Here is a 23108-nt window from a genome sequence, read left to right as displayed (position 1 = left end):
AACCGCTCCCTATAACTCCTCCTATTACTCCATTAAACTGCTCCCTATAACTCCTCCTATTGCCCCATATAACCCCTCCCTATAGCTCCTCCTATTACCCCATATAACTGCACCCTATAACTCCTCCTTTTGCCCCATATAACCGCTCCCTATAACTCCTCCTTTTGCCCCATATAACCGCTCCCTATAACTCCTCCTTTTGCCCCATATAACCGCTCCTTATAACTCCTCCTATTAATCAATATAACCGTACGCTATAACTCCTTCTGTTGCCCCATATAACCGCTTCCTATAACTATTCCTATTACTCCATATAACCGCTTCCTATAACTATTCCTATTACTACATATAACCGCTCCCTATAAATCCTCCTATTGCTCCATATAACCGATCCCTATAACTCCTCCTATTACTCCATAGCATGCTGCGTCCATAGTTGTTGCTACGGCACAAGCAACAACGCTCGCGCCAAAAGCAAAACAATGGAAGCCAATGGGCATGTGCATACAGTAGTGCACACATGCGCGCCAAGGAGACCGTTACTTCGCGCGACAAACTTGTTTGAATTTGCCGCGCGTCGGCCGGGTCACGTGAGCGGTTTGCCCAATAAGGGCGAACCAGCTCTGTGACATCTTTGGCTACGCCGCTGACACACCTCCCTGTCGCCTCTCCCTGCAGGACAGATTTTCTTAACTTTATCTTATACTATATTAGTGAAAGCACTGTATGTTTGCCTGCCTGCTGGATGTCCGGTGTCCCTAGCGGCAATCTCATTGGTCCCTTGGCCCGCCCGCCCCCGCACACCTCTCATTGGCCTCACACACTCACACCACCCCCTTGGCCCGCCCCCCACACCTCTCATTGGCCTGAGGCGGAGTGACGGGCCAAAGGTCCAAAAAAATAAATAAAACACACACACACACACACACACACACACACACACACACACACACACACACACACACACACACACACACACCTCTCTCCCCTCTCTCCCCTCTCCAAATCACCTTTTCCCCCTCCCCAGCGGCATCACCTCTTCCCCCTCCCCAGCGGCATCACCTCTTCCCCCTCCCTAGCGGCATCACCTCTTCCCCCTCCCCAGCGGCATCACCTCTTCCCCCTCCCCAGCGGCATCACCTCTTCCCCCTCCCCAGCGGCATCACCTCTTCCCCCTCCCCAGCGGCATCACCTCTTCCCCCTCCCCAGCGGCATCACCTCTTCCCCCTCCCCAGCGGCATCACCTCTTCCCCCTCCCCAGCGGCATCACCTCTCCCCCTCCCCAGCGGCATCACCTCTCCCCCTCCCCGCTCCAAATCACCTTTCCCCCTCCCCAGCGGCATCACCTCTCCCCCCTCACCGCTCCAAATCACCTCTCCCCCTCACCGCTCCAAATCACCTCTCCCCGCTCCAAATCACCTCTCCCCGCTCCAAATCACCTCTCCCCGCTCCAAATCACCTCTCCCCCCTCCCCGCTCCAAATCACCTCGCTTCCCGCAGCTGCCACGCGGCGCGTAAGATGGCGGACCCCCTTCCTCCCTCGCGGCGCCGAGTCAGACGGTGGCGGCGCCCGGAAGTACAGGTAGGTGTCGCTCCCCACCTCCGGCGCCAAACGGAACTGAGAAAGGGCGCATCAACTGAGGTGTGTGTGTGTGTGTGTGTGTGTGTGTGTCACTGTCCACTGCCCCCCCCTCCTATCCACTGCCCCCCCCTCCTGTCCACTGCCCCCCCCTCCTGTCCACTGCGTCCCCCCTCCTGTCCACTGCGTCCCCCCTCCTGTCCCCCCTCCTGTCCACTGCCCCCCCCCCTCCTGTCCACTGCCCCCCCCCTCCTGTCCACTGCCCCCCCCCTCCTGTCCACTGCCCCCCCCTCCTGTCCACTGCCCCCCCTCCTGTCCACTGCCCCCCCTCCTGTCCACTGCCCCCCCCCTCCTGTCCACTGCCCCCCCCCTCCTGTCCACTGCCCCCTCCCTCCTGTCCACTGCCCCCCCCCTCCTGTCCACTGCCCCCCCCTCCTGTCCACTGCCCCCCCCTCCTGTCCACTGCCCCCCCCTCCTGTCCACTGCCCCCGCTCCTGTCCACTGCCCCCCCCTCCTGTCCACTGCCCCCCCTCCTGTCCACTGCCCCCCCCCCTCCTGTCCACTGCCCCCCCCCCTCCTGTCCACTGCCCCCCCCCTCCTGTCCACTGCCCCCCCCTCCTGTCCACTGCCCCCCCCCTCCTGTCCACTGCCCCCCCCCTCCTGTCCACTGCCCCCTCCCTCCTGTCCACTGCCCCCCCCTCCTGTCCACTGCCCCCCCCCTCCTGTCCACTGCCCCCCCCCCCTCCTGTCCACTGCAGGAAATGCAGGGGGAGGAATCCATGCCTTTGAGGCGCCCCCCCCTCCCTTTGACGCCCCCCCCTCCCTTTGACGCCCCCCCCCTCCCTTTTACGCCCCCCCCTCCCTTTGACGCCCCCCCCCTCCCTTTGACGCCCCCCCCCTCCCTTTGACGCCCCCCCCCCTCCCTTTGACGCCCCCCCCCTCCCTTTGACGCCCCCCCCCCTCCCTTTGACGCCCCCCCCCCTCCCTTTGACGCCCCCCCCCTCCCTTTGACGCCCCCCCCTGCCTTTGACGCCCCCCCCTGCCTTTGACGCCCCGCGCGCACACACTGACTGACTGCCGCACGCACGCACACACTGACTGCCGCACGCACGCACACACTGACTGACGCGCACACAAAGCCTGACTGACGCACGCACACACTGACTGTGTGTGCGTCAGTCAGTCTGTGTGTGTTTGTGTTTCTGCCTCAGACTCACTGACGCGCGAGCAAACACACAGTGACTGACGCACACACGCTACATGAAGCTGTAAAGGAGGGAGGGAGGGGGGGGACTGGATTGATGTGAATGGGGGACAAACAGAGAGAGGGGGGAGGAGAGAGAGGAACGGGAACATTACATCCCGGGCAACGCCGGGTCTCTCAGCTAGTGCTTTATAAAGATAGTGGGAATATATTTCATTAAAGATAAAACATTTAGGTAAATACTCATTTGCCAAGTAGTTCAATGTATCATCTAAGAAATTGATATTTTTAAAGGACAAGTGTTTATCTTTCTTAAGTCCAAATATAACTGTGGGTTATAATTCATAACCCATTGTAAAAAAATGGGTTATTATCCATGCTAACGGTAAAGGATTTTCCACAGTTTTTTTATTTATCTTATGTCTTTATAGACTTTTTTTAATGATGTATTGATGGTATTATACTACATCTATATATTTTTTATTTTTTAGTCAGCTATTCATTTATATGATAGGTTACGTGTTTATGTTTATTGTGGTATTATGTTGTATATGTTTTAATCATCAGTTCATTTTGTATTTTCATTATTTGTGGTTCGTTTTTCAGAAGTTAGTGGTAATAGATGTCATACTGTCAATGTTTTAAGGTTTTATGATCTTTTTTCGCCTAATTGTTGGGCAGTGATACTATTGGGTAAACGCTAATTGGACGGCTATGAATAAATTATCTGCTAAGATCGGCGCACTCAGCACTCACCCCAACCCGGGATCGGGCCCCCTGCTCCTTCCGTCACTCATGATGTTTCTCTTCCTGCTCCTGTGACCAGCCGAACGGATGTAAATACCATCTCCTCCGGTCCCGCCTCCAGACTCCGCCCACATGGCTACATCATCGGCGCGTAGCGTGCACATACAGTGCACGTTCAACGCGCGCATGAGCTGCGTCATCTACTTTCTTCTGGGATCCTCCCCACACCTGTCTCCTGCACCCTGCCGGCCTATCACAGTCATGCTTATTGACGCACCTCCTCTTGCCTTTACCTTATTGGTCCTTGTGTCCTTTATATGCTCAGCCGGCCCACTGGCTCATTGGCTGAAGATAAACCTTCCTACTAGCGAAGTGTTCACTGCTACCCTTGCCTCCACAGTCTTGTCTTGCTCTCTGGTTCCTAGTTCCTCTGTTCCTGACCTTGGCTACTCTTCCGGACTCCGCTCTTCTATACTCCTGACCCCGGCTACCAACAACGATCCGCACCTCTCCATCCCGACCTCGGCAAAGTACCTCGATGATTCGCTCCTCTCCAATCCCGACCTCGGCTAAGCACCTTCTATGATCCAGAACTCTTCAATCCCAACCAATCTACACTCCAGACGTGCCCATGCGGCTGTGGGTTGGTGTTGTTTATCTATCCCCACCTCGGCCTCGCTGTCACACCTTATTTTTGGTGGGCACTATGTTACAGTATGCTCAGCCCAACAAACATTGACCTCGCTGAGGTGGGGCGAGTCTTGAGCACGCACGCCAGCATGTTTTCTAAAATTGAAAAGTATTTAGAACAGAATGACTATCGCATGGATTTATTGCAACAGAATCTCATGTCTCTCACTGACCGGGCGCAAGCCCCTCTTCCTAGTCCTGTCCCTTCGGGGCCTTCTGCTACTATAGTTTCTATGCCCATGTCCTCGTCTTGTGAACCCTGACTTCCTAAACCCAACTGTTATAGTGGCAACCCCCATGGGTGCCAGGGCTTTTTGAATCAATGTTTCATACAGTTCAAGCTAATGCCTTCTCGATTCATTTCTCAAAGATCCAAGGTGGCGTACATTATATCGCTACTCACCGATGATGCCCTAGCCTGGGCTTCCCCCATCTGGGAACAAAGATTGGATCTGACTCAGGATATCGGACAATTCACCCGGGAATTCCGCAGAGTCTTTTATATGCCTGGTCGCATCTGGGCCGGAGATATTCTGTCACAGAGAAGGAATCCTCAAGCCAGACTCCATCCCTGTGCTTTATTCTTAAAAAAAAATTCTCCAGCTGACGTGGGTAACCGGGAACTCCTAGCCATCAAGCCAGCTCTAGAGGAATTGAGACATCTGTTGGAAGGCACGGAGAATCCTATTACCATCTTGACCGACCACAAGAACTTACTCGAGGGCGCTCAACGCTTAGGGGCTCGACAAGCCCGGTGGTCGTTTTCTTTTCCCATTTCAATTTTATTATTTCTTTTCTTTCGGGTTCGAAAAATGTCAAGGCCGATGCTCTCTCCCGTCAGCTTCTGGTAGACGACAAAATCGAGGATTGTCAGGAAACTATACTCCCTTCTAAATACATACTTTCCGCCAACACCTTTGATGCCTTGAGAGAGATTGTACAAGATCAGTCCCACATTCCTGAAGGTCTTGAAGTTCCTGCTGGGCGATTGTTTACCTCTCCACCTCATCAGAGGATGGTTCTTGAATGGGGTAATTCTTCCAAATCATCTGGACATCCAGGTACTAGAAGAACCACCGATCTTGTGGAGTGGACTTTTGGTGGCCCGGCATGCAAAAGGACATTAAAGAATTCATTGCTGCTTGCTCGACATGTGCTCATAATAAAACTGCCCGGAACAAACCACCTGGACTCCTTCGATCGCTTCCCATCCCGGACTGTCCATGGACACACCTGTCTATGGACTTCATAGTGGAACTGCCCATGTCTAAAGGGATGAACACCATCTTAGTTGTGGTAGACCGCTTTTCCAAGCAGTCTCACTTTATTTCATTGAAAGATCTTCCCAACTCTCCCAAATTGGCAGACATCTTTATCAAGGAAATTTTTCGCCTCCATGGGGTACCACTGGTAGTCGTTTCCGATAGAGGCTCAAAGTTCATATCCAAGTTCTGGCGTTCCTTCTGCCAGCAACTAGGAATATGTCACATTTTTCTTCGGGTTATCATCCCCAAACCAACGGTCAGACAGAGCGAACCAACCAGTCACTGGAGCAATATATTCGTTGTTTCGTCTCAGACACCCAAGATGACTGGTCTGACCTTCCCTGTGCTGAGTTCGCACACAACAATTTGCGCAATAAATCAACCATGGAGTCACCCTTCTTCATTAATTATGGGTTCCACCCATCTCTCCTACCCATCACCACACCCAGTTCTGGGGTACCGGCAGCAAACGACAGAATTTGTGGTCTTCAGAATTCGTGGAAAGGGATCGACGAGAACCTCAGAAGGCAACTGCTAGACAAAAGGCGCAGGCGGACCGTCACCGAAGGAGGATTCATGAATTCAAACCACGAGACAGGGTGTGGTTGACTTCTAAAAATATCCGGCTCAAGGTCTCTACACTGAAACTGGCACCAAGGTTCATTGGACCATATACTATTAAGGAAAAGGTCAACCCGGTTGCATACCATCTACGCCTTCCTCCCTCCATGAGGATCCCCTCGGTCTTTCATGTGTTCCTGCTGAAACCAGCTATCCGGGATCCTCGCTTTCCTGATTCCTCCTCGTAAAGGGTCAACTGGAGTACGAGGTTCAGTCGATCTTGGACTCCACGATTTCCAGGGGATCTCCACGATCCAGTATCTGGTACACTGGAGGGGTTTCGGACCCAAGGAACGGTCCTGGGTTCCTCACCACCGTCTTCATGCCTCCTGGCTTGTCTGGATCTTCCATGCAAAGTATCCACACAAGCCGTTCCTGAGACACCCGGAGGTCGCTCTTGAAGGGGGTTGGGGGGTAATGTCAGGATCCATGATACGCGCCGCGCACTCAGCACTCACCCCAACCCGTGATTGGGCCCCCCACTCCTTCTGTCACTTAAGATGCTTCTCTTCCTGTTCCTGGGACCAGGCGCAAGGTTAGGTGTACGCACGCATCCCGCGCGGATGTAAATACCATCTCCTCCGGTCCCGCCTCCAGACTCCAGACTCTGCCCACATGGCAATGTCATCGGCGCACACGTGGTGCACACAACGCGCGCACGAGGTGCGTCATCTACTTTCTTCTGTTATCCTCCCACACCTGTCTCCTGCACCCTGCCGGCCTATCACGGTCACGCTTGTTGACGCACCTCCTCTTGCCTTTACTTTATTGGTCCTTGTGTCCTTTACATGCTCAGCTGGCCCACTGGCTCATCGGCTGAGCATAAACCTTCCTACTAGTGAAGTGTTCACTGCTACCCTTGCCTCCCTAGTCTTTTCTTGCTCTCTGGTTCCTATTTCCTCTGTTCCTGACTGTAAGAGGACATGTGCAGAGGTACGCAAGGAGACTGTTTTAAGGTGAAATTAAAATAAGGCTTTATTGCGCCTGTCGCTTTAAACACAGCAAACATGTAAATCAGCAAACAAAATCCGCTCCACTCTGGAGTATATATACACTTGTAATCCAGTTCTCTTTAACTGCGTGGTAAGCCCAGTGATTCACCAGCCCAAATCATAGAGACATTTATATATGTATATATATATGTATAAATATATTAGATAGACATAGATAATCAGTCTTATAAGAAAAGTCTTATTTGTTAGCTGTATATATCAGCATCCAGGTTTTAGAAGTCTTTTCCCCTGTGTCTTGCTGGCAGCGTTCAGTCTCTTTGGGCAGGCTCAAGACATCTGTGTTCCCTCGGTTAGTCTCACCTGTGAGACTCAGGAACCTCTTTGCTGTCTGTTTCACGGTTCAGCTCATGTGTGAGCTCAGGAAGAATCTCTGTTTGTTTCCCAGGTCAGCCCAGTTGTGGACTAAGGAATCCTCTTCCTGTGTCTGGGAACAGGGTTTTTCTATAGTTCAAATCAGCCAGGTGAAGACTAGCTGATTGCTACTGTGCAATTTAACCAGCACACTGCTGGATTAGAGGCAAGCCTGTTAATAGGGATAAGACCCTGTTACACTGACCTTGGCTACACTTCCGGTCTATGCTCTTCTATACTCCTGACCCCGGCTACCAACGACAATCCGCACCTCTCCATCCCGACCTCGGCAAAGAACCTTGACGATCCGCTCCTCTCCAATAAAGACCATGGCTAAGCACATTCTACGATCCGCACCTCTCCAACCCCGACCTCGCCAAATATCACTGACCATCCAGACCTCCCCAACCCGACCCGGCTACCTCAAACAATGTACACTCCGGATGCACCCACATGTCTGTGGATTGGTGTTGTTTATCTATCCCCACCTCGGCCTCGCGGTCACGCCTTGTTTGTGGTGCGCACTCCGTTACACTTTTGTATTTAACTTGAGCTTGGGGAGCAAAGGACCAACCCCTTGATGAAGTGTCGCTCTGACACGAAACGCGTTGTGGTGAAGTCATACATGGGCAACGGGACACCTATGACGATGGACGTGGAAGCTGCCATCCAAACTCAACAAGGACGCCGACTGAAAGCTGTATCTGGCACCCTTCTATCACTCTTTGAGCTGGACTTTGCCCTTTATCATCTGGGACTTTGTATGATCGCGGGGTTTCCGGTTATTGGAGCCCGACCCTCAGTGGATTTTTGAATGATTGGATCATTGTGATCCACCCATTTATGTAAGTGTATTTTGTTCCATTTTTACATATAAAATTGTATTATGTTATACTAAATTTGTCTTTGTTGTTGTTGTTTCTCTTTTGTGCCCCTTTTTTGTTTTTTTGTATACATGGATTTGCCCCGGTGATCACGGGAGATTGGGAGCAGCAAAGAGAACAACACTAACTATGGAGAGTGAAAGAAGTAGGACAGCGCGCACTGTATTTTTTAATACATTACTACGCATTGGAACTCTTTCTTTTACGGTTCATCTATTCAAGTGCAGCAGCATATCCTCTCATTGCCTATTTTGGCTAAGTATCTCTCATTTGGGTTTTGTGGGACAGTACCACAAATTATTATCATCATTGTTTTTTATGGAGTCCCCCCCTTGATACACACATTATCATTTACCATTTTTATAGCCGTCCAATCAGTGTTCCTTAAATATTTATCTTTGTTTTTGAGCTAGTTGTATTTTGTTATCTTTTCTATTGTCCTATTGTCGTCATTCTGTGGTTTGTGTTGTTGGTTCACTCTATACCCTATTCTTTGAGAATAGTTTAGTATATCACTTTCTATTCAATAGGAGTGATTTCCCCATTAGATTCAGTGTACTGCATATATAGGACAATATGTCATCACATCTGGTGTTTGAGACTATCACCACCAGAAGAGACCTAGCAGACACCTATTTGGGGGATAATACTGAACTTGTCCCACCACCACCAAATCTGGATATTGAGCATCTATGTCAGAATTTGGAGAAACTAATGTTTACTGAAACAAGGTTTTGTTGGGACAAAATCAGTTTAGAACAAGCATGTAAAGCCAAAAGGATTCCAAGGGGGCTAAGGCTCTTGAAAATGTCCAGTTATGGTTTAGAAAATGAGGAGTTTATTAATAAGTAGCACACCATCATGGACAACTGCTCCTTTTTGATCATACAATTGCTGATAGATGAACGCAATATTACACAGCGTAAGCTAAAGGCACAAATTGAAGAGCTAAAGGAGCAGATTATAAGGGAAATGTCAGAAGAAACACTCATTACCTTCGAACAAGCACTTAAAGAAAAATTAGAAGGGTATGAGATCAGTCAAATTGTCAAAGTTGAAACAGAAGAAATAGCTTAGAGATAAAACTGACTATGAGGGTAACAAGCAGTACAATTGGACATGACAAAAAGAAAGTGTAGAACATCCAACTGAAACTGCCCCTCAAAGAATGGAAAAGCAAAATTATAACTCAAGAGGTAAACATCAAATGCCAAAAGAGATAAGAAGGGGTGAAAGAGATCAACCCCCTAAACATAACGGGAAAAGCCACACACTGAAACATGAACGAAGTTCAAAAAAGGTTTACTTCCAAAAAGATCATAACAGTAGACCTGATAATAGTAAAAAGGAAAAATATGAAAAGAAATCTCCACATGTCACAAGGTGTGAGGTAGAAAATGTACAACAGCCTAAAAAAATTGGTGAGTGTGAGAGACAATAACATTCCTTTTCTATCTAATTCCTTTCAGGTTATAAGTAAATATTCGGAAAGTTATCTTGAACCCTCTACTCCCCCAGTCCCTTCCACTCAATCTGGACAAGAGAAGGCTTTTCACCAACTCGCAGGTACAATCCCAAAAAAGAAACCACAGTTTCCACGGTCTCCAGATCCAATTCCATGGTTGAGAGGAGGGCAAAACAAGGGACCTATAGGGTGATTCACAGTCGAACCGCTAAAAAATTTGGGCATTTACAATTTGTCAAGACATCAATTATCCTCATCACAGTTTAGTGTCCTAACAAAGGGACTTACCTTCTCTCCAGTCAGTCAACCTAATGAATTTAATTTGTATATTGATCCCCAGAAATACTTGCATAAGATCACACTCAAACGGCATTTCACAAAAACCATCGGAAGGGCTAGAACAGTCTATTCAAGTTATGGGAGATACATATACACCATCATTAACCATTAGGGAGATTCCCATAGAGGAGACAGGTATGGATGACAACAAGATAGATGAAACAATATCTTAATATATAAAATCGAAAGGTTAGTGCTAGCTGCGGTGAATCTGATTGGTCCTCAGCCTCTGGCCAATCAGATTGGTGGCTCTGACGTCACCCAACTGCCACTCTCTTCCCCCTCGGCCACACACACACACAGTCCTCTCCCCCCCCCCCCATCACACTCATCCTCACGTGCGCCGCCCTGCACCGGCTCCTGGACGGAGGGGAAGCGCGGTGTGGCCCACCTGCCCCAGCCGCCAACACTCACTTCTCTCCCTCCCCAGCACTCACTTCTCTCCCTCCCCGGCGCTCACTTCTCTCCCTCCCCGGCGCTCACTTCTCTCCCTCCCCGGCGCTTACTTCCCTCCCTCCCCGGCGCTTACTTCCCTCCCTCCTCGGCACTCACTTCCCTCCCTCCCCAGCGGGGGGACAGGCAGTGGGCAGGCAGCTTCCGGAAGGACCCCCTTCCCCCCCCCCCGCACCCTTCTATACCGCTCCCTGGTGTCTCCCTCGCCTATACCGCTCACCTCTCTCTCTCCCTCTCCCTTTGTTCCTCTCACTCCAAAGCCAGCTCTGCACGTTCGCACTGGCACATAGCCTCCTCTCACCATTTAATCATTGGCTCCGGTTGAAACTGCTTCACTAGGAGATGGGGGATTTTTTTCCCCCGCCTTTTTGTGTGCTGAGGTGATCAGGAAAATGGCGCCAGAGTGGGTAAAATGGCGGCGCACAGCGGACAGGCGGGGGGTGGTATTCAGTCAGGAGAGAGGGGGGGGAGTCAGGAGAGAGGGGGGTGGGAGTCAGGAGAGAGGGGGGGAGTCAGGAGAGAGGGGGGGGAGTCAGGAGAGAGGGGGAGGAGTCAGGAGAGAGGGGAGGGAGTCAGGAGAGAGGGGAGGGAGTCAGGAGAGAGGGGGGGGGAGTCAGGAGAGAGAGGGGGGGAGTCAGGAGAGAGGGGGGGGAGGGAGTCAGGAGAGAAGTGGGGGAAGCCTGGGCAACGCCGGGTATATCAGCTAGTTCTTAAACATGCTAGAATTAGTTGAGGATAAGAGCAGGATAATTGACATTCAAAATAATAGGACTGAGGGGGAAACACTCCCTATAATAAGGAAGAGGAAACCCTTCAAGACCCTCTGAACTTATATATAGATAGTGATTATGCCAAAAGTGTTTAACATACTCCACTAAAACCTAAGGGCGTTTTCTTTCCACATGAATCCAAGTGCTCCTATGTGGAACTCTTTGGAAAGCTAGTGGAAAAATAGTTCAAAACTATGTGTAAGGATAAACGGTATTGCAGAGTTCAGGACAATCTTAGCCATCAAGAAAGACGGGCCCTGAAAGAACTTAATCACAATAGTGATCTGATTTTACACCAAGCTGACAAAGGCAGGGGCATGGTCCTGCAAAATCTGGAAGATTACCTCAAAGAGGCTTTTCGTCTCCTTGAGGATGGTGTCTCTTATGAACGATTACTAGAAGACCCCACTTTAAAATATCAAGTTATTCTCAAAGATTTTCTTGTCCAACCTCAAACATCGGGTATCCTATCAGAAAAAGAGTTTGAGTATCTCTTTGAGGCATTCCCAAGTGTTCCCATTTTATATCATATCCCCAAGATACAAAAGACACTTCAGGATCCCCCTGGCCGTCCCATTGTGTCTGGGATAGATTCTATCACTTCTAATTTATCACATTATGTTGATATTTTCTTCCACCTCTCACTGCTTCACTTCCATCATTTCTGTGGGACAGCACAGATGTACTCAATTATTTAAAGGATATCACATGGGAGGAGCACTTCATTTGGGTCACTTTAGATGTCACGTCACTTTATACTTGTATACATCACTCACAAGAAGTACAAGCTATTACACACTTTTTGCATGTAGACAATTCTTTATCACTTTCCCAACAACAATTTATTTTAGATAGTATCAACTTTATACTTCACCACAATTATTTTTTGTTTGAGGGACACTTATATCTCCAGACCACTGGGACGGCCATGGGGACATGTTTGTTCCCCAATTACGCGAGGTTGTTCATGGGGAAATGGGAACTGGCTTTCATTTGGAATGACAATGAATTTAGTAAACATCTTAAATATTACCGAAGATATATTGATGATATCCTGATTATTTTGGCAGGGACATTAGAAGATCTTGGTAGTTTCATTCACTACCTAAAATGGTAATGATAGGAATCTTACACTAAAGGGCGAAAACAACAGGAAGGAGATTAATTTTCTGGATCTAAACCTGACTATCGAGAATAATAACATCATCACGAAAACCTTTTTTCATATGGTTAACTCTTAATTAGATCGTAGGAGTAATCACTCAGGCCTTTGGCTGGATAATATTCCATATGGTCAGATGTTGCGGGTCTGGAGAAACTGTTCTCAGATAACAGATTTTGACACACAAACAGAAAGCTTGGCTAAGAGATTTATTGACAAGGGTTACGATAAACAACTTGTAAATAAGTCTATTATAAGAAGCAAAAATCACCCTAGTGAGCAACTGCCAATTCCCAAGAATAGCAGAACCCATGCAAAAGAGAATAAGTTCAGTGATACACCTATATTCATTATGGGGTTTTGCAAGCAAGAGAATAGGATAAGAAAAATCCATAACAAAACATTGGGGTATCCTTCAGATGGACCCCAAGTTACGGGATATAATTACATCAAATCCAAAGATAGCATTCAGGAAGGCCAAAAATATAAAAAATCGCTTGGCCACGAGTGCTTTGAAAAAGGATTTGACTAAGAAACCAACTAATGGTACATTTCTATTGAGACCTGTGGGGAATTATACATGTAGTACAGTAGATGTGTAATGTGTAAGCACATTAAACAAGATAAAAACATAAGTATTGTCAAGACTGGTATAATGTATGAGATTGGACAGTTTATAAATTGTCTCACTACATTTGTAGTATACATTATTGACTGTCCTTGCAATCTTTTATATGTAAGGAAAACGAGTATACCACTAAAAGTTAGGATGTGTGAACACGTTAATGGAATCAAAAATGCCCAATCCAATTTGGAAAAAGGCAAAAAGATTCACAACCTGGCACACCACTTCTTAACTCACCATAAGGGTAATGTACATGGATTACACTTCAGAGGGATAGAAGTTGTTCAAGAGATCCCAGGAGAGGCGATCGAGAGAATCTCCTACTCAAAAGGGAACAATTTTGGATTTATACCCTCGGAAGTAAAGCACCCGGGGGTCTTAATGAATTCATTGAATTGGTTCCCTTTCTAAAGTGATATATTAACTATCAAGACCAAGGTTGTTCATTCCAGTGTTCTCTTTAGGGGTTTGTTTCCTATAGGTCTCATATATAAGAATACATACGGAGGTCACGTGACGATGGGGAGGTGAATGGCTGCTTAGTACCTGAGCTCCATTCCCACCGGCACTAGTTATATCAATAACTACAGCAAAATCGCGACAACAACAACACAACCAGCAGTAAAGAATCTCTAAACATACCAGGATGGCATCTAACAAAACAGTTCGAAGAAAAACCCAGACAGCCTCCACTTATTTCAAAAAAGGAGAGGCAGCACAGAGAGACAGGCCTGAATCTCCTGCACAACCCACCATGACAGACCCTGAGGGAGAAAATGCAAGTGCTGCATCGGATGACATGGAGGTAATGAGGCGCAAGGATATGAAAGCCTTCTGCGCTGAAATGAAGCAATTTTTTAAAACAGAACTTTGGGCTCTCAGGAAAGATATTTATGCCATAGGTGAGCGGACAAATTCCCTAGAGGCTAAGTCTGATGAGACCGTCACTGCACTGGCACAAACCCAGAAACAAGTGACTAAGCTGGGGGACCAGGTCAGATTCCTAGAGGAAAAGATTGAGGACTCTGAAAACAGAGACAGAAGAAGTAATATCCGTCTAAGGGGGGTCCCTGAGACTGTCACCGACCCACGGGATCCCCCAAGAGACATTGTTATCAGGTTCCACCATTACCGCACAAAAGAGGAGGTCTGCAGGATCTCATGGGACACTAAACATATGGAGTTTGATCAAGTGAGATTCCAGGTGTTCCAAGACCTGTCCCCTGCCACCCTGGCCAAAAGAAGAGCCCTAGCCCCCATTACAAAGATCCTGAGGGACCAGCAGATTAGATACCGGTGGCTATTCCCATGTGCACTGATGGTGCTGCGGAATGGGGTGGCACATACCTTGAGGCGTCTGGAGGACGGCGAGGGATTCCTCGGCAAGCTGGGAGCAGGGGGAGCGGCGGAGGTCTTGCAGGCATCCCCACGAGCAGAAGCAGGAGACGCCGACGTACCCTTGCCCACGTGGAGCAAAGTGGGGGCTCGATCGGCGGCAGGAGCAACAGGATTCGCGGCGGCCCACAACTGAGTTCTCGCCCCATCCAGATACCTGCATGACTGCACCCGGAAGGAGGCATCCAGAACGCGTCCTCCGGCGACCCAGCTACCCTCCAGACCCTGCGACTGCCCTCCTGGTCTCAAGCGGGTCCGACGCTGACTTTTGGAGGGCAGCCATATTGCCTCTATCTTCCCCCATGCTCGGCGGGAGCAGCCCTGGCTTTCGCGGGCTTTGCCGCTGACGTCACTGCCGGGCGACGAGCCAGGGGCCGCTCTCTTGCGAGAGTACGGCGCGGCCCCACGTGACACTGCACGCAAAACGGGGAGACTCGGTTCGGGAGGCAGAGGGGTCCGCAGCAGCGTAAAGGCCAGGGGTGTGGAGGGAGGGAGAGTGGGGAGAGAGGAAGCGGAGACAGGAAGATGAGATCGGAAGGGTGGGGGGAGAGAAAGATGAAGACAGGGAGGGGAGTGGAGGATGAGAATGGAAGGGTGGGGGGGAGAGGAGAATGAGAACGGAAGGGTGGGGGGGAGAGGAGGATGAGAACGGAAGGGTGGGGGGGAGAGGAGGATGAGAACGGAAGGGTGGGGGGAGAGGAGGATGAGAACGGAAGGGTGGGGGGAGAGGAGGATGAGAACGGAAGGGTGGGGGGGAGAGGAGGATGAGAACGGAAGGGTGGGGGGAGAGAAGGATGAGAACGGAAGGGTGGGGGGGAGAGGAGGATGAGAACGGAAGGGTGAGGGAGAGAGGAGGATGAGAACGGAAGGGGGGGAGAGGAGGTTGAGAACGGAAGGGGGGGATGAGGAGGCGGAGGACAGAAGGGTGAGGAGAACAGAAGGATATATAGGGCCCACATCCCCCCACATCTCCCACATTTACACATGGCAACCACAAAGCGCTGTATCAGCTAGTATAGAGAAGGAGGCATGCATGGGTAAATGTGCATGGTTATATAATACATAAGCCACAGTCTAACTGAGATATGTGTATACCAGTCTGCAAGTTGTGGGTGCTAGATGCTGGATGTCTGGCTGGGTTATGTGTATGTAAGTTATGCGTGCTATGTGCTGGATGTGCCCTGCGTGCTGGGTGTATGGGTATGTAAGTGTGCATGTTCTGTGGTATATAGGTGAGTTGTGTACATGGTACCTTGGGGGTTCAGGAAGCATACATGCAGATATGCTTCTGAATGCGGGCGCATGCAGTTACATGGCTGCATGGACACGTCATAATTCAAGCTCCAAAGACTCCGTTTACCATTTGACGTTGAGCCCTCTTCAATAAAGTTTTAACGAGGCAATATACGTTATATGGTATAGAATGCATGTTGCATATGTTGTATATGTTCTATATGTTTCATATGTTATATAGGGTTAATATTTTAAATATGTTAAATATAGGATTAAATAACTGGGTTCATTCAAACGCTGGGTATATAGGTGTATGTATGTATACATGTGTATATGTATATATATGTATATATATGTGTAGATGTATAGATATATGGATACGCACTCATAACTTAAGTACTGCTGTAAATCGTTATGAAGCTTAAAATCGCTCTGAAGTTTAAGGTTAAGTTAAATACCAGTTTTGCGCCGGTGGGATTCACCCACGGCGTCGTACATGTGTTCCTCATATAGGTTCCTGACGAATCAGGACCCTAAACAAGTCCCAGGGGGGTCATTCCCGGGAAGGGAAAGCCGGCCGATTTGGAACGTCAGACATGACGACCTGCCCTTTGGGCGTCACAGTCCCACTCGGGAGACCCTGAGAGGAGCTCTGGTTTTCATTTTTTTTTTTATTATTACAAAGTTGGTTAATTTATATTTTGAATTTTGTTTTACCCCTAATGTGTTTTCCCTCGTACTGTCTCCTTCTCCCTCCCTACCCCTCCCAATCCTTTCCCCACCCGGACGGGGAAGGTGCTGACCTGGATGGGACACCAGAACTCTGCGAGATGGCAACATCAAAAACGTTTGCCAGTTGAACAAGAGACAAGGTGGCCTGGGTGAGTCATCAAATGTTAGCTTGCTACACCTCTCACATACTAAGTGATGGCGTTAACCCTTCTATCACATAACGTTAAGGGCTTTAATAGCCCAACAAAGAGAAAAATAGCCTTCACTGACTACAAAAGAAAACACGCAGATATCCTGATGTTACAGGAGACTCATTTTAGCAAGACCAATGCACCCACATTTTTAGACAAAGACTATGCCCAGTTCTACCTTTCCTCCGCACCAGTTAAAAAACGTGGGGTGGCCATCTTGTTCCATAATAAAATCCCATTTGTAGCCCAAACCATTAAAAGAGACGCAGAGGGACGCTTTGTTATTCTAGTGGGCACGATACGGGAGCAATGCATCACACTAGCCACAATCTATGCCCCCTGCGAGCAGGACGCAGCCTTCTTTGACGACTTTTTTCGGACCCTACGCGCCTTAGCGAAGGGCGGTGTAGTACTCGCAGGGGATATCAACATGGTCATGCAACCAAACTTAGACAGATCAGGGAATATGGGCACGGTACATAAAAAAGCAGGGACCTCGTTACGCAAGGGCCTCAAGGACAACCAACTGACTGACATATGGAGAGAACTACACCCGACTGATAGGGACTACACGTTCTATTCCCACCCCCATGGCTCCTACAGCAGAATCGATTACTTTTTCGTCTCTAGGCAACTAGTCCCTCTGGTCTCCCGAGCTGGGATCCATGATATTTCATGGTCTGACCATGCACCGATAGAGCTGAGGTGCGAGCACATCCGAACAGGCAGACCAGGAGCGAACTGGAAGCTCAACTAATCAATCCTAAAAATCCCTGAGATCTGTGAGACGATAAAGGAAGAAATAGTTCGATTCTTTCACACAAACACAGGCTCTGTAGATTCCCAGCTTGTATTATGGGAGGCTCACAAAGCGACACTGAGGGGCATACTAATTAGCACCGCAGCTAGGAGAAAACGGGAAAGGGACTCTAAAATTATGAAGCTTCAATCGAGATTACACTCCCTTACATCACACCACAAGAGTAACCCAGACCCTCAAATCTTACAGGAATTGAAGGATACCAAAATTGAATTGAACATGTTGTTGACCTCCAGGGCGGATAACTCGCTGAGTTGGTCCAAGAGGAAATTTTACGAAAAAGCAAACAGGCCGGATACTTTGCTCGCTCAAGCGTTAAGGGACAGACAAGTGAAGTTTAATATCCAAGCTATACGCTTAAAATCAGGCACCCCCACGGCCAACACTAAGAAAATAGTAGAAGAATTTAGTACGTTTTATGAAACATTATACAATGGAGAGAAAGTGGCACATAATGCTAAAACGAGCGAGAAGCTGAGAGATTTCTTAGCCAGCTCGAAGCTAGGGAGATTGACAGAGGCAGAGAGAGAGGCCATGGGCGCTGATTTCTCTACAGAGGAGGTGTCACAAGCCATTAAAGAACTCAAACCCTCAAAAGCCCCAGGGCCAGATGGCTTCTCGGGGCTATACTATAAGAAATTTGCCAAAGTACTAGCCCCTAGGTTGCTCCGCATGTTCAATGCAATATTAGCAGGAGCCCCCATCCCCAGAGAAATGTTACAGGCATCTATATCAGTAATCCATAAACCCGGTAAGGATCCGCTGGACTGCAAAAGTTATAGGCCCATATCCCCAATCAATACCGATATTAAACTATATGCTAAACTATTGGCCAATAGATTATGTCTAATCCTACCCAGACTTATACACTCAGATCAGGTCGGATTTATTAAAGGCAGACAGGCAGCGGACAATACCCAGCGATTTATTGATCTGGTAGAATTGGCTAATAAAAATAACACACAAAGTATGATGTTAAGTCTGGATGCAGAAAAAGCTTTTGATAGTATAGACTGGCCTTACCTGAAGGAGACGCTTTCGTCATTTGGCTTTGGGGATCAGGTGAGTAGAGCGATTCTCTCACTATACTCAGGACCCACCGCCAGGGTAATACATCAGGGCTTTCCATTTCTCCCCTTCCAAATTAAGAGTGGCACGAGACAGGGATGCCCATTATCCCCTCTCCTGTTCGCTCTATGTATAGAACCACTGGCGGCGCAAATTAGAGGCAACCCGGATATCTCGGGGTTAAACACATATTCTCAATCACATAAAGCGGCCCTGTATGCAGATGATATCCTACTAATTATCTCAAAGCCCCTCACTTCCTTGCCAAACCTATTGGATTTATTGGACAGATTCTCGACCATTTCGGGATTTAAAATAAATCAAGCTAAATCCGAAGCCCTCAACATCAATCTCCCTCGACATGTAGAGAAATTACTACAACTACATTTTAACTTCCACTGGCAACAGAAATATATAAAATATCTAGGAGTCCACATAACCAAGAACATCAAAGACATTTACAATGCAAATTATCCCAACCTAATTCGGACGTTGATAGCTGACCTCCATAAATGGTCTTCTATACGAATATCCTGGATAGGTAGGATACATAGCGTCAAAATGAACCTACTCCCCTGTATCCTATACCTTTTCCAGACGTTACCAGTGCCACTCAGACTGAAGGCTCTGCTCTCACTTAAGTCTGAAATCTCTAAATTTATCTGGGGAGGGAAAAAACCGAGAGTCAACAAATTAAATATGAAAGATCTGTCCTAGCGGGGGGCCTAGCGGTACCCTGCCTGCTTTCATACTACAAAGCGGCTCAATTAAGCCAAATTGTTCAATGGCAATCCAATCCACATCTAAAATGGTGGGTGGAATTAGAGAGTGCTGCCTGCGCTCCTTTAAAATTACGCAACTTGATTTGGCTACCTAAAACAGCACGACGATCGGCTGACATGCCGCTTTCCTCAATGACCAACTCGCTGACTATCTGGGAGGCCAATAAGACTAAATACTCCCTCACAACGAGTAACTCTTCAATGTCCCCAATTTGGAACAATCCCAAGTTCGCTCCTGGCCTACTAGAGGGAGATGCATCAATTTGGAAACAAAAAGGTTACATATGGATCAAAGATCTGGAGGGTTACAATAGCAAGATTAAAACGTTTGATCACGTCAGAGAAGAAAAAGATATACCCCACTCAGAATTTTTTAGGTACCTCCAGCTCCGAGCATTTTATAACAAATCTGCCCAATACCCCCCCTAACATCATTCGAAAAGCTCTGTCTGAGACTGACACAAAGGGACTCACATCACAACTGTACAAGGAAGTAGTCGATTCTGCGAGCTCTAGACAACAGCCATCGTCATTTAGAACCCAATGGGAAAGAGACCTGGGAGAGACATTAGAAGACGACGAGTGGAACGCTATATACCTGGCCACGGCAAAAAGCTCCATATGTACCACACTAAGGGAGAACGCATATAAGGTCTTAATGCGGTGGTACCTCACCCCAATGAAATTAGCCAAGTTCGTGCCTGGATCCTCCTCACTATGCCCCAGGCAGTGCGGAGGATCGGCCGATCTGTTACATATGCTGTGGTCTTGCCCGAGGATCTCCCCACTATGGGAAGAAAACAGAAATTGGATACAGAGGATCTTCGACCTCACTATTCCGCCAGACCCATGGCTATTCCTCTTGAATAGACCATTAACGGGCCTGTCCAAAGCAAACAATAAACTAATAGCACATTTTGCAATAGCCACGCGGAGCAAGATCGCAGCACTATGGAAACGCCCCGAAATTCCAAGTATCCCAAAGATTCGAAATCGAATGTGGTTTATCTGTCAGATGGAAAAGTTGACGAGTCTAGTTAACGACACTGGCACCAAATATCTCAAAGTGTGGACGCCTTGGTTGGCGCAGACGGATATCCCAGGGGTTGAGAGAAACACAATCTGGCTGTGATAGATGCAGATGCGTTCTCCTTTTTTTTTTTATGTTTGATTTTGTTTTTGTTTTTATTAATCCGAATTATTGGTATTATGTGAATTATGCTATCTTTATTACTAGCCCACCCAGAACAACCCGGTTAAGTAGGGCCCGAAAAACCGGAATATATCTCTCGAATGGACATACGGTACTGTTTATAGCGGAGATTAACATCAAGATTATATGTAATGTACACCGTATTTTGTATCACTTGTTTGGAAAAAATGCAATAAAATCTAAGTTACAAAAAAAAAAAAAAAGAATACATACGAGGTTAGATGCCTGATTTATCTAACTATTAAGGTATCAAGTTCCTCTGTATAATTAAATATTCTATTATTGTATTAAGACATTCTGTATATTTTGCATCAACATTCTCAGTCTCACCAAGACATTTACTTGTTGTATTAAGACATTCTCTGTAGTTTGTATCAGGATTTTGTTTAGCTTTATGCTTTCTAAAGATAGTGGGAATATAAGAATACATAGGAGGTTAGATGCCTGTTTTATCTGTGTATTAAGATATCAAGTTCCTCTGTATAATAAAATATTCAATTATTGTATTAAGACATTCTGTATATTTTGCATTAAGACATTCTCAGTCTCACCAAGACATTTACTTGTTGTATTAAGACAGTCTCTGTAGTTTGTATCAAGATTTTCTTAGCTTTATGCTTTATAAAGATAGTGGGAATATATTTCACTAAAGATAAAACATTTAGGTAAATACTTATTCGCCAAGTAGTTCAATGTATCATCTAAGAAATTGATCTTTTTAAAGGACAAGTGTTTATCTTTCTTAAGTCCAAATATAACTGTGGGTTATAATTCATAACCCATTGTAAAAAAAATGGGATATTATCCATGCTAACGGTAAAGGATTTTCCACAGTTTTTTATTTATCTTATGTCTTTATAGACTTTTTTTTATGATGTATTGATGGTATTATACTACATCTATATATTTTTTATTTTTTAGTCAGCTATTCATTTATATGATAGGTTGCGTGTTTATGTTTAATGTGGTATTATGTTGTATATGTTTGTAATCATCAGGTCATTTTGTATTTTCATTATTTGTGGTTCGTTTTTCAGAAGTTAGTGGTAATAGATGTCGTACTGTCAATGTTTTAAAGTTTTATGATCTTTTTTCGCCTAATTGTTGGGCAGTGATACTATTGGGTAAACGCTAATTGGACGGCTATGAATAAATTATCTGGTAAGATCCCCATAGGTTAAGTCATTACCTAGCTTTTGTATTTAACTTGAGCATGGGGTGCAAAGGACCAAGTCCCTGATGAAATATCGCTCTGACACAAAACACGTTGTGGGGAGGTCATACACAGCGACGGGACGCCCGTGATGACGGATGCGGAAGCTGCCATCCAAACTCCACGAGAACGCCAACTGAAAGCTGTATCTGGCACCTTACTATTACTCTTTGACCTGGACTTTGCCCTTTATCATCTGGGACTTTGTACGATCGCGGGGTTTCCGGTTCCCGGATTTGACCCTCAGTTGAGTTTTGGATGATTGGATCATTGTGATCCACCCATTTATGTAAGTGTATTTTGTTCCATTTTTACATATAAAATTGTATTATGTTATACTCATTTTGTCTTTGTTGTTTTTATTTCTCTTTTGCGCCCCTTTTTTGTTTTTTATTTGAGGACAGAAATCTCTCCTGTTTGAGGTGAGAGTTACGCCGCACAAATGTGTGCGCACACTTACACTATGTCCGAGGCCTAACCGATCCCTATAACTCCTATTACTTCATATAACCCCTCCCTATAACTCCTCCTATTGCCCCATATAACTGTAAGGCTGATTCGATACAGCGTTTGCCCGCGCGGAGGCGTGCCCATCCGTGACATCACCCGCGTGAAGCGGGTGCATTTTTCGGATATGCTAGATGTGCCATCAGTGGGTGTGTCTAGGGGCATGTCAGAAACGTCACGGAGCTGGTTCGCCCTCATAGGGCAAACCGCTCAAGTGACCTGCCCGTCGCACCAAGAAATCACCCTTGTGCCCCCTCCTTCTGTCGCCCGGTCTGCGACAGCATGGACTCAGCCTAAGAGATGTATGCAGAAGTACATTTAATGGAGACCGATTAGGGTGAAATGAAATCCTGGCTTTATTGAGCCTGTTCCTTTAACAAGGCAAACAAACAAAAAGAAACAAAATAAACAAACACCTACTCCTATTCAGGAGTCTGACTAAACATTTACTCCAGCCCTTTCTAACTGGGTGGCTAGCTAAGCTGATTACCACCCCAAACATGTATTCATACAATAGTCCAACAAGAAAGTCTCTTATCCGTTGCTGTAGGGGATTTATTTATTTATTATTTATTTATTTATAAAATATTTTACCAGGAAGTAATACATTGAGAGTTACCTCTCGTTTTCAAGTATGTCCTGGGCACAGAGTAAAACAAAATAATACATGGTTACAAATACAGTTACATAAATGAACAAGGTATACATTATATACAAGACATTGCGTGCACAGTTAAAGAAAATATATATTATGAGCGTATGAAACAGTTACAGACCAGATTAAAG

General features: G+C 46.9%; 1 protein-coding gene across 4 annotated transcripts in view; it reads left to right on the top strand.

Moving 5' to 3' along the window:
- The window catches only part of LOC142465727 (solute carrier family 22 member 6-B-like), a 29171-nt gene extending 7014 nt beyond the window's left edge, over positions 1-22157 (top strand). Inside the window, exons 10-12 of one of the 4 annotated variants that reach the window (XM_075569972.1) lie at positions 9824-9920; positions 16616-16677; positions 20627-20808. In XM_075569972.1, the coding sequence (XP_075426087.1) occupies positions 9824-9920; positions 16616-16656 (138 nt within the window). In that variant the 3' untranslated portion in view covers positions 16657-16677; positions 20627-20808. Of the gene's footprint in view, positions 1-9823; positions 9921-13632; positions 13713-16591; positions 16678-20626 lie in introns of those variants that run through there. The other 3 variants (XM_075569971.1, XM_075569970.1, XM_075569973.1) reach the window with 3 other exon arrangements.
- The last annotated feature ends 951 nt before the right edge of the window (positions 22158-23108 follow it).

This window comes from Ascaphus truei, chromosome 14 (genome assembly GCF_040206685.1).
Source record: "Ascaphus truei isolate aAscTru1 chromosome 14, aAscTru1.hap1, whole genome shotgun sequence".
NCBI lineage: Eukaryota > Metazoa > Chordata > Amphibia > Anura > Ascaphidae > Ascaphus > Ascaphus truei.
Note: the sequence above shows the minus strand (reverse complement) of the source record. Positions and strands in the feature narration are given on the sequence as shown.